At 35.8% G+C, this 12,565-nt stretch overlaps 1 protein-coding gene across 2 annotated transcripts; it reads right to left on the bottom strand.

Annotated features, from left to right (window-relative positions):
• Window positions 1-3,976: 3,976 nt before the first annotated feature.
• On the bottom strand, window positions 3,977-11,370 carry LOC111376605 (oxysterol-binding protein-related protein 1D-like). 2 transcript variants are annotated; one of them, XM_022999568.1, is made up of 8 exons: window positions 10,316-11,370; window positions 8,953-9,309; window positions 8,430-8,517; window positions 7,841-8,316; window positions 7,221-7,376; window positions 6,789-7,097; window positions 5,494-5,838; window positions 3,977-4,598 (listed from the first exon to the last, which is right to left on the bottom strand). In XM_022999568.1, exons 1-8 carry the CDS (start codon window positions 10,853-10,855, stop codon window positions 4,479-4,481), a joined length of 2,391 nt encoding a protein of 796 aa, XP_022855336.1. In that variant the 5' UTR covers window positions 10,856-11,370; the 3' UTR covers window positions 3,977-4,478. The 2 variants fall into 2 exon arrangements, with proteins under 2 accessions (XP_022855336.1, XP_022855335.1); XM_022999567.1 differs by having other exon boundaries at window positions 3,977-4,593; window positions 10,316-11,368.
• Between the last annotated feature and the right edge of the window lie 1,195 nt (window positions 11,371-12,565).

The following is a 12,565-nucleotide window of genomic DNA, read 5'->3' as shown; positions in this document are numbered from 1 at the left end:
GGCAGTTTTGAAGAATTTGAGATTGAATCAGAAGTTAATAACCATGGAAAACTAGGTGGTCTAGTGGTTGTGGTGGTTATGGTGCAGCGGCAGAGGTGATTGTGGTGCTATGTTAATGGTGGTCGTGGTGGTAGAGTTGCAGTGGAATGGGATAAAGAGCATTTGTGATCAATTATTTGGTTGATGTGATCAATAAATGGTTAATTTGTGATCAATAAATAATATATGATCAATAAAATAGATAATTTGCGACCAATACATAATATGTGATCAATAAATTTGTAATTGTGACCCATAGTTTATAGTTTAGGTGCATAGCAACGATGGAGCTGTGCTTGGCGATTGTTTGGATAGATCTTATGGTGGTGTACATATAGGAAAAAGTGGTGGCTCTGGCGTAGATTCATCCGTTGGCGGGAGGAAGACTTGTGGTGGCTCTTGTGGTGGTGTGAAGGAAAATAGGTGGTTCTAAAGTAGATTTGTCTGCTGACGAGGAAAAAATGGGGGCTAACGGCAGTGCTTGAGTTTTTTCAAACAATGGAAGGTCTAGCTGAGGTAGTTATGGGAGAAGAAAGTCAAGTATTTGGGGAGGAAAAAATATTGACAGTTTTGGAGAATTTGAGATTGAATCAGGAGTTAATCATGGAAAGACTGGATGGTTTGATGGTGGTGGTGTCAGTTGTTGTGGCAGCGACGATTGTGGATTTGTGGAGTAGGATGAAGAGCGTTTATAATCAATTATTTGGGTAATTATAGGAATGTCAAATTGGCTCATCGACTCGAGCGACTCGACCCGAGAAAAAGCTAAAGCCGACTCAGCTCGTAGTTTAATGGACACGAGCCAAAGCTCGAGCTGAATTCGGATGACAATCCGAGCCTAAGCCAGCCCATGAATGGGTGTGTGCAGTGTGCTGCCTGTTTTTTGCACCCAGCCACAATTTAGAGAAAAATCGAGCCAAGCCACAAATTTTTAGTCGAGCTTTAGCTCAAGCCAAAAAAAGCTCGAAGAGTTATTTTACCAGGTCATGCCCAAGCCGTAAACTTTGACTCGACCTGACTTGTTTACATCCGTAGGTTATTGTGACTGATAAATAACATGTGACCGATAAAATAGATAGTAGATCATTTATGATCAATAAATAACATGTGACATAAAAATGTGACATTGCAAATAAATTTGTAATGTAACTCACAATTTATTAATTTGTGACCAATTAATTTAATAATTTTGTGGCAGAAAAAGAAGTTGCAATTTATAAAATTTGTGATTTATGAGCGAAAAATAAATCGTAAACAATTAAATTGATCATTTGTGGTTTATAAAATTTATGATTTGTGATTGTGACTAGTAGTAACTTTGATCGTAAATTGTATAATATTGTGATCATAATATATTTAATTACCTATTCAATTAATAATATATTTCTATTTATTTATTTAATTAACAAAATTGAATTACGACCTGATTTTTTTAAATTTAAAACAAGTTTCATAATTTTAAAATTGTATCTTATAACTACTTCATATATATATTGTTCCTTCATGAAAATTAGGGTGCGTTTGATTGCGAGTATGGAATTTATATGGAAAGAAAGTAAATTCAATTACCTAAACTTATTTGTATGAAAATTATTAATTAAATATATTGATTGATTTAGTTTTCAACCTAAAAATATATATACTTGTCCATTTTTTATTAATGGATAGATGAGAGAAAAGTAATAGATAAGAGAAAGAAATAGATAGTGAATTCCTGAAAAATAAAATCATCCTCCTTAAAGAAATGCTTTTCTTATTTTTGAGGAAAATATAGTCATATGATTAAAAGTCAAAAAATATTTTTTATGAAAAAATTTTCAATCAAAAAATTTGGGGTGAAAAATGACATTTTTCATTTGGAGAAATTTGGGTAATTGTGAACTTATGAATTCAAAATAAAGAAGTTTACTATGGCCGTCTATCAACTTATTCCATATCTTTATTTCTATCCTATCGTATTACAATTTAAATAAATTATCTTGGAGGGGGATTCATGAGGATTAAAGTTAGGCCCCCATTTGGTAGCAATTTTTTATCCCAAAAAATCAATTTTTTGATCGTTATTTTACTATTCCAGTCGTCATATCTGACTTCTTCATTCACGGGTGGAACTCACTTTTCTCTCTAACGATCAAAAAATCAATTCTCCTAATAATCACTATCGAGCAGGCTCTAAATTTTTTAATAGATTGTGATAGAAATTTTTGAAATGTGTGGTTGAAAAATTGTGGAACTCATAAAAAATGTATTAACATTGATTGTTTGACTTTGATTTAAATTAAAATAAAATTTTAATCCGTGCCAAACAACCATTAGTTTCTACTCTACAATAACACGAATGACATGCCTACTATAATTAGCTTCCCAATCAAATATCTTTCATTCTCAATTTTGACTGAAAGCAGAACAAGAACTATTATCATATCACATTTTACAGGGATAATTGCAGCTGACCTCCAAACCTTTCAAACAGACGCAAACTTTCCCTTAACATTTCATTTATTGCAATCATCACTCCCAAACCTTTCACACCATAGCAGCTGATGTCCAAATGGATGAATTCCATCCATATTTTTGTTAGTTGACAAAAAAATTTGAGTTTGAAATAATTAAAGAAATAAACCAAAAAAAGGAAAACAAAAGTTCATCTTCTTCACCCAATCCCCTCACCCCAAATCAAAACCAAAATCAAGTCACTATCCACAACCGCCGGTGCCATCGCAAAGTTCCAGCTCCACTACTCCCATCCACTCACCCATTGCCACCATTGCAAACCACCGTCATTGCTGCCACCTCTCATCCCGCAACCAAAAATCAAAACCACTCACTGTCATTGTGGTCTTTGCCACCGACCTCACCATTGTCGCAACGATCCCCAAATTTAATTCCATTACAACCATACCCTATTTCAAACACTAAAGCATGTTGTACAACATGTTTGAGTTTCATGGACAAAAATCAACTCTGAACAATTTATTTCCTCAGTGACAAAATCAATTTCAAATCTGGTCTTCATCGAACAATAAAAGAAATCAGCAAAAAATTAAACCAATTTGGTGGTTAATTTAACCAAAACAATGCCAGACCCGAGCAGAATTTTACCAAAATCTAACAATAACTTTAAATCCTTAAAACAAAAAATGTTAAATATAAGTGAATACTGGAAAAGTGAGTAATATAATGAAAATCAGCCAGCAAAGGTAAAGCGACCATTAATTTCACATTTTCAAAAGTTCAAATATCCGCCCAACCTGAAAATTAATAAAGAGAAAATATATAATTTTGATAAATTACAAAGAGGCGGAGGTGGAGCCCCAAGGGAGTGGAGAACTGCTGCGGAAGTAGGAAAATACGGTAGCAGAGGTGGATGACGAAGCCGGTACGGGGACGGTTGGAATTTTGCAATTTTTGTTCATTTTTAAAAGGTTGAACCCAACCTTAATGGCCTCCACCGCCCCGCCCCTATAATTATATATATATATTTTTTTTTTTTCTTTTTTTTTTTTATTATTTTTTTTAACGGCAGTCACCGACGGTTGCTATGATTTTGGTTTTGATTTGGGGTGGAAGTGGAGGAAGAAGATGAACTTTCGTGTTTCTTTCACATTTTTTTTATTATTTTAATTGTCTAATGTGTTAAATATAAAATCACTATTTTACCCTTTCGAAATTAGGAAAAAAAATTTGTCAAACCCAATTTTCTGGTCAACCAACAGAAATATGGATAATATCCATCCATTTGGATCTCAGTGAATTTTAATAATTATACAATCAAGGTTGACAACCTTCTCACAAAAGAAGGGTCACAATTTTCTTATTTATCGAGGATCCCATCCCTTGTTTGTGGTGGTCAACATCGGTTGTATATGTCGCATGGTTAGGTCTCAATTGCTACGGTTTGAAAGGTCTGGTATGATAGCTACAATAAACAAAAAGATTAAGGAAAAGTCTGCAACTATTTGAAAGATTTAGGGGCTTAGCTACAATTATCCCTATATTAAACAAAAGGACCTTTTGTGGCACATGACAACTTGAGTACAATTCTCAATATTTTCATTGCCTAGAATACGAGAATCTTACTCATCGGGTTGTATCCAATGAAAATGCAGCAATCTTCCTCCAAACGACTCCAGGATTCCTCAAAGTACCTTTAAATCATCTGACTTTCCAATGGGGAAGTAATCCAACCTCAAGTGCTGCCACCAAAAACTCACACAAGGAAAACTTAATCTAAAAATACAAGGTAAAATGCTATTACACCTTTGGAATTTCAGCTCCATCTTCTTCCTTTCATATTATAGAGGTCGTGCTTAGGATTTTTTGGTCCATATAGTAGTAGAAATAAGCAAGATAGAACGACTGACTTGGCTAAGAAACGGCTTATTCCTCTGATATAGAAAGAGGCATATCACAAGCTTGCCCAAATATATCAGGGATTCCTACCCAATTTTGCTTCTCCCTTGCTTCCCAGTATCCACCCACATAACGATAACAACCATCCTCATCCTTCCGAAACCATCTTGGTTGCCAGCCTCTCTCTTGCAGCTTCCTTGCCTGCACTATGTAGAACTTTAACTCTTAATTGAATTACAATAAACAAGGTAGCTTGAAAATGGAAGCACAGGCGAGTCTTTGGAATATGACATCACCTGCCAACTTATTTAGTTATAATCATGCATTCAAATGACGTAACATAATTTAAACAGATTAAGACTAAGATAGTCATTGTCCTTGAATCACTGGACACATTTGGCTATTGCATAAAATTTAAACCCCCGTTTGGCCCCCATTAAATTTCATTTCATTTTTCTAACTCCTATTTTCAACCACAAAATCTTCCATAAAATAATATTTCATGTAAACCGAAAAATTTTTCTTTTTTTTTTCGACCACTCATTTTTCAAAAAAACACTATTCCACCATTTTCATTTCAAAAAATGGGGGCCAAATGGGTGCTTACTTTATCCAGTTATCAACCTAAAGAGCTATCATTCACGAGCATTCTGATTCCTTAAAAAATGCGCTAGAAGCAGGGGAGGCACACCAATGTTAACATGGTCTGATGTGGCTACAGAAAATATACATCTATAAAGCACAAAATAGCTGGGAAGAAAACGTTCCGATGATCATTTACTAATGCAATACTTTGCAAGTGGACTACAAACTATCTCAGTTCAAAACAGGGCGTTCCAATTTTGAGATGTCACATCAAATGAATATCATGTCAGACCAGCTTGTTAATAAAGTTCTATTATGAAGGCAGTAGCACGTGAAATGATACTAAGATTACTGAAAATCATTCTCCTGAATTGGCATGTGATCTTCGTAATGGGGTGATAAACCGGAAATGAAAACTGCAGAGCATTTTTGGCAGAAGACAGCCTAATATTCCAATTCCTGGAAAATATTTAGCCGCCTGTTAAATTTTGTTGGTAGATAGATATATAACTGTACCTGTCTTTGTAATTGTTCAAGTCTTAGCTTCTCCAAATTCGCCAGCTCATATTCTCCATTCTCTAAATGCCTTTGATCAGGTCTCAACCTTGAGTCTGTCGGTGGAAGCTTCTCTCTTAAATCAGGTGTGACTTCATTTAAAGATATGGCAAATGGTGTGAGATTATATCTCGTTTTAGGAATTGATCTATCTCTTTCCCAGAGCAACACAGCTTCGGTCATTGGATCATACCCCTTCGGCTTATTAATTGGATCTCCCATCACATAATACATTGCTTCATCCCACTTCCCTAGCAGCATTGCTACCTTCTCTCCGGTTCTGTTGTCTTGCACAAATCCATGAACCTATTATTTAACAAATCAATAAGAAGTATATTGATAGCAAGGAAAGGACCAAACCAAACTCACAATACTCAATCAGCACAACTATTTTAGCCAATGGTAGTAAGCAATGGTGAAAGTTCAATCTTTGAGGGGTGAAAACTAGTAAGCTGGGAAAGATATCTTTAGACATAAAAGTCTGTCCAGTTAAGCGCTATGGGAAAGAAAAGTATTTTATGCTCTCTATTATTACATTGACTTTGTAAGAAGATCATAGAAGAAGAAAAAAGGATTAATAAATTTACAAACGGGGATGACTTGTAAAAGACTGCTCACCTACAGTTGTCCCAGGATCTATCAGGTGAGTCTAAAATTATAGTGACCACTTTAGTTGTGTTACAATTTATTTGGTGATTTCTAGCCATTCTCATGTTTGCTTTAGAATCTATGCGTTGGTTAGGCTCAACGTTTGTTCTCTGAGATCTTGTTAGCCAACAGGCACGCTTTGTGAGCTCGTGTAGTGTAATCCTCTATTTGAGTTAGTGAATTTGCTTTAGAGGTTTGTAACAAGTATACTACAAGTTTTAAGGCTAATTCTCAATAAATATGGGTACATAACAAGAATGCAAAGGTAGGAGATTTCATTTACATATTCCACCATAGGTGTCCAGCCACAATATATACAAGAATTAATCTACTTTGCTAGAAGAAATTGTCCATAAGCAGTGCCAGGAGATGAGTTAGAGGGAAATGATTGAATGAAAAAGTTGATTGTGTTTTATACTGTCTATTGATAGAGTGTCATGTGACATTATATAAATTATTATGTAAGTCTTGATGTACATGTAGCATGATTGTATATATAATATATCCTTAAGAGTTGAGAAAATGAAGTAAGAAAACAACATAAAACTGGAGGGCTTGGCTTCAGAAACTAACTTCAAATATTTGTGGTTAAAAAGCATGAAATGTACCTGATGTGGGTTTCGGTCTATAATGGACTGCTCCTTGAATTTGAGCTTACAGGAATAGTTACCACTGCCTTTGATGCGCATTGTACCATAATGATCACAATAAATTTTACCAATTATGATATTGTATATAGTAGTAGTGACCTTGCTCCACTCAAATGTCTCACCATCTTCAAACTGCAGGGTAAGAATCCCCATGGGATCAAGCTGAATGGATCGTCCCCAAAACTTGCCCTTGAGATTAGAATCTGCCCAAAATTTCCAACCGCCGCCCTCACAATGACAAGCAACAGTCATTGGATGATGACTTACCTGAGAGAGAAATTGAGAAATTGACAGAACCAATGACAGAATGACACGAGGGCATTCGGTCACCCTAGGTGTTAATGTAGCAGAACTCTAAAATGCCAAGGAAGAAGACAGAAGTAGACCAACCTTTTCAGAGAAGAAACGTAAACCCTTATCTGGATAGTCAGCCTCATAGGTTTCCCCAAGTAGAGGATTAAAGGGTTTGCACTGCCGACCTTCAGTTGACGCATAACCAGACACAGCAAAAGCTGCTACATTTAGAATTCTCATCAAATCATTTCCCTGCAGAAGGTAATATATTATTTTTAATTATTGGTAAACAGGAAAAAAAAAAAAGGGTTACAATTCCCAATTACAGTGTGATCCAATCTAGGAATGAAGACATGAAACAGAGAGAGAATTTTGATAGAGGAAAAGAGAGTAAGGCGGCAGGCCATGAGAAGAGATGACATTTGTACACTTTACAGCAGGATCACACAACATTGTATTACATTTTTAAAGTTCACAATTCGTTATCCACAAAATTGAAGCCTATCCAAATATTTTAAGAAAAATTAATTACTCCATCCCTCCCAGAAATTAACTCATTGTCCTAAGAAAGGAGGTCAAAATTAGTTGCATTATCATCAGAAAACAATGTTTCAACATCTTAGTGCACATCAACAACCTGAAATTTTATGCAACTAGCAGATCATGGTTATTAAGAAACTTCATTGCCACAAAAGAAACATGGCTGAGTAGCTGACCTGCTTTCCCCATTCCAATGCTCGGTCAACTAGATACGAATATTCCAAATCTTCAAAGCATTTCTGCAATGAGGATAGAGGCTCATTGAAGTAAACAGGAAGGCAAACACCAGACAAATCCTTGCCAATATTATCCTTAATTATGGACCATAGGCCTACTGGCTTGTCTTTCTCCTTTGGCTCTGGTAAGCTATCTCTTCTTTTTATGTATGGATATTGAATTTCCTTTATTTCTGTTCTAAATTCTCTTGCACGGTCAGAAAAGTATTCATTATCAGAAGTCCAAGGTCTGGAAGGATAGCCATTATTTTCTCTACTTTTATAGGAAGCACTTCTCAAAGACTCTGCAGACAAAAAGTCATTTGTGTCAAAAAAGGTTCCATCCTCTTCGTCCGTTTCAACATCGACTCCGTATCGGCTTTCATTATCTGCATCTGACTCACTTGCACTGCCCTCTGACATAACTGAATAAAAATCTGTGATGGTTACATAAAGACGGATTAGCCATTCAAATTTCTTGCAGAACATAAGCATATGGCAAAAATTATGTTACTCATCAATTTAAACTTGAATAAAACATCCCACTGACCGCTATATCTTCTATTCCCTTGTCCACAGCATGAATCTCTTCCCTTAGTTTCGTCAACTACAGTTGTTTCCAACTCAATTTTATCGGTCTGCATAAAAACTATGGTATCATACTCCTTAAATTTCAAGGCTCCAGGAGCACATGTGTGAGGGGAACAATGAGTAACAGAAGTATAAAGCAGGACATGATGTAATGCAACAGGCTATAATGTTCTGACAGATAGAATGATCCATCAAAGTTCAGAATGCAATTACATCTATGACATACATAGATTCATACCAAACTGATCAACTCAGTTCACGAGACACATATGATTACATGAAAACAAAGTGAAATTTTTTCGATAGAGGATGGAACAAAAACATTTTGCAGTGTATTTCAACTTAAAACTTTGAGCAATAAGGGGCACATAAAGGAAAGTGAAAGCTCCAATCAAGATAATCACATGTGATCTCTACGCTTGTTAATCAGAAATCAATTAATCCAAGTCAAATGCATGCAAAAACAAGAATGAAATAAACACCTCTAATTGCCTTAAGGTGTCCATCAGCAAAATATGTTTCAGTTGAAGAGCCTTCAACTGATTCTGCATCTCGCCAAGTTCAGAGAGCATTATAGACTCACAATCTTTTATTACAGTCTCACTCAAGCCTTCCTGTATTAATCGTGATCGTAGCTTCTCTGTAGAAACAACAAATTCTTCAGAAGGTTCAAAGTCGTTGCTTGTCAATACTCTAGGGAATTTGTCCTTGGCAACTAGAAGGGCTTCAATCCATGCAGCTCTGTCCTCTTTGAATTGACAACGCAAATGGAGAGTTTTTGTTCCTGTGAATATTGAAAGCCTTTTGTCATCTGACTTGCTGGCTCGAACTGAAGAAACCTGTTGAACATATCGTTAGGCATTTAGCAGGCTACAAGATTAGGAAATATCATGATTGTAGAACTAGAATACTTATCTTATTACAATAAGTCCAGTATCATATGACAATGTCCGTTCAGTACAAGTAAAAATCCAGAGTTCGCAATGCACAAACTTTGCAGCAGATATTTCAAGGATATTATGTTTAGGCATTAATAGGAAATCAAAATCAACTGGAGACTTTTCGCAGCAAGGCATACAAAACAGTGGTTACACATATCCGCTATAGTTGCTTAAAAATGTACCCAGCATACATTGAATTTCCGTGCCATACCCTTGTCTCAAATGACAGACTGGAAAGTGGAAGGTTGATGTTTCAATTCACTTCTTCACAGCCATTCTCCTCACACCACAAAAAGTTAAAAACTTTTTCCAGTTTTGATCTGATTCATACAGTAGACTGAAAAAGGTAAATTTCCTAATTTGAAGAGGGTATTTTTAGCTTTTTCCTTCATATCCATACTTAGATATGACGTAATTTATTTTCCTGTATACATTTTTTAAATAAATATCAAGCATAGTTATACAATCTGTAAATTGACATTAATAAACTAGAATTCTATTGCTTTCAACTTCTAATCCCATGTTTCCACTTTTTAGAAGATAAGTTCCAGGTGACATATAGCTAGCGCAGTATACTTTTCAACCCATAGGCTTCCTTTGAAGAACCAAATAGTCCAAGACGAATTAAAACCCCACAAAATGACACAAATTGAAATATTCCAGACACAGAAATAAAGTAAGCAGGCCACAAAAGGAAGCCTTCATCCTTTTGCCTCATCATGAACACTTCCATTGAAATATGCATATTGAAAATGCCATTATCATAACTTTTCTTCACCAGTTTATTCACACAGAGCTATGGAAAACCAACCACAACAGTTAAGTCTACATATCTATAATAATGGCAATGGCATGCACAAAATATACACAAATTCATATATAAATCCAAGCTAAAGGAACTAACCTTCAAGTGTATTTTCCCAAACGGCTTCCACTGTCTCTCTGAACTGAATCCGTTACCGCGGTAACCATGGCCGCTCCCATTACCGCTACCAGCTTTCCTCATATATCTCCAGCTCTCCTCCCCAATCACCCTCGCTCCCTTGTCTCTCCCGGGACTCATCACGATCTTGTCCGGACCGTGCACCTTATAATACGACAGAACCCCATCTTCCAACACAAACCACCTCGCCCTCCACCCCTTCCCGTAATTCACCCACTTGTACAAAACCCCAACCACACTCTTCGAATCCCCGACTTCATTACTTTCCTCACATTTTTCCTTCTCGGACAGGCGCAAGTCCGTCGCATTTGACGACGAAACATCATTTCCAGCTGAGAAACTCCTCCGAGAGTGAAAACACACAGGCCTCAAAATCGCATTATCATTAGCATCATTCACGTTCTTATTATCAAACCCTAGCTCTGGACTGAGGGTTTGCGGCTTCACTACAGCTCGATCTTTTTCGATCGACACCGGAGCAATGCAGCAAAGTGGATTCATCCTCACTACCAATCAAACCCACCAACAAAATCAGCTCATTTCACATGAAAATCTCCGATCTCTGAAACGACGGCGTTTTATAGACAGAAAATGTGGGATTCAAACTGGGATACTTCACCCGATCGGAGATCGATTGGGCGATGATTTTAAAGCTTTGTTCAAAAAATGACATAAAGAGATTCTCAGTACACTATATAATTAATATACACAACTAAACCCTATTCTTAATAAATCTTTATTCTCTCTTAATTGATCTCCAATCGGCGTCACCTCGATTCATTGAAACTTTATTGGTACAGTGAGCGTAATTGCATTGATTCACGGATCAGCTATTGATACAGAATGGTGTATTTATAGGTTAAAACTTCAATTTGCAGATTCATTAAATGCAGTGGTCAGTGATAATATAGAGTGGGAAGAAGGAGGGTGCGTAGGTTAAGCAGAGGGGGCAGCGAGCGTGACTTAAATGCATGGTTTGCACATAATGATTGTGAAGACAACTAACGTGCGCAGTGGGGTGCAAACTGGGAACATAGTGATTGGAAATTCGTGAGGGGTGTGGGCGTGGGGAAGGTAATGTCAGTTTGTGGGGTGGGTGACTGTGAAATAGTTAGTGAAATGACAAAATAGTGTTTGCAGGACGGGTCAAAATTTGTTTACGTAAAAGTTTTTTAAGGGTATTTTGGAAATTTGAATCCTTGTTCTATTCAAAGACGTTGTTCAAGGGGATTAAGGATGCCTTCCGTAATGATTTTGAAAATTGATTTTTGGATCGAAGAAAAGTGGGACTACCTATGAGTAAAGAAATCAAAAATGTCCATTGAAATAGTGAAATAACGATCAAAAAATAATTTTTTAGGTGAAAAATCACTCCCAAACAAAGTCTAAGCCTATTTTATTAGGGAATTTTATACAAAATTTGGATGAGCGAGCATGAGATTTTGTGCAGCTTGTAGATGATTTGTGAAATGAATTTTGAAATGAGATGGAAATATGAGCAGTCAATCCAACATATAATTCAATAACAAATTTTAATCATTAAATTCGCTTGTCTCATTTCGAGACGAAGTTATGACATGGTTCTAACTTCAATGTAGAGTTGATAATTGCAATGTGAGTGTTCGATACTTGAAAATACTTTAAGAAATATGTGAAAATGTTGATTCAAGAACTAAGATATATTCTGATTGATCTTTCAAAAGAAGTACGAGAATACAACTAGACATTTTGAGTGCAATTGTTATACCAAACTCGACTTTCATCATTTATCTTATATATGAATCTTTACTTTAAACAACATTATAAGAGTAGTATCTATTTGTCGACTGTGATCTAAAAAAAATTAAAGTAATGGAAAAATCATAAATTATTGTCGGATTTTCAACCCGATGCGTTATATAATTACCATGACCAAAATGACAAGTTTTACAGCCTACGACCATGCATACTTTTTTATTAAGAATATCCAATAAGAGTAATATCGTAATCAACAAATGTCAAATAAGATTAATATCATAATCCAACGACAAAATTGAGTTGGGTAAGCGCCAAGCGGCCTACCATATTTTGATTAAGAAACGTCTACATAACTTTTTTATTTCAACTACAAAGATTCTTTATCCTTTTTTTATTTATTTCTTGGCTTGGCTGGGAAATTAACTAAGAAAATCAGGTTTCTACTAAAGGAAATTGAAGTAAATAGTGCTAAAT

The sequence above is a fragment of the Olea europaea genome, unplaced genomic scaffold, assembly GCF_002742605.1.
Source record: "Olea europaea var. sylvestris unplaced genomic scaffold, O_europaea_v1 scaffold1532, whole genome shotgun sequence".
Lineage (NCBI taxonomy): Eukaryota > Viridiplantae > Streptophyta > Magnoliopsida > Lamiales > Oleaceae > Olea > Olea europaea.
The sequence above is the reverse complement of the archived record's forward strand: the minus strand, read 5'-3'. Positions and strand labels throughout refer to the sequence as shown.

Bases quoted from the DNA above. Each gene is read 5' to 3' on its own strand.
- LOC111376605 (XM_022999567.1), bottom strand. From the start codon at position 10,855: ATGAATCCACTTTGCTGCATTGCTCCGGTGTCGATCGAAAAAGATCGA. The intron at 7,377-7,840 runs GTCAGCTACTCA...TACCTTCTGCAG, and splicing joins CATTGGAATGGGGAAAGCAG to GGAAATGATTTGATGAGAAT. The intron at 7,098-7,220 runs GTTGGTCTACTT...TTTCTCTCTCAG, and splicing joins TACGTTTCTTCTCTGAAAAG to GTAAGTCATCATCCAATGAC.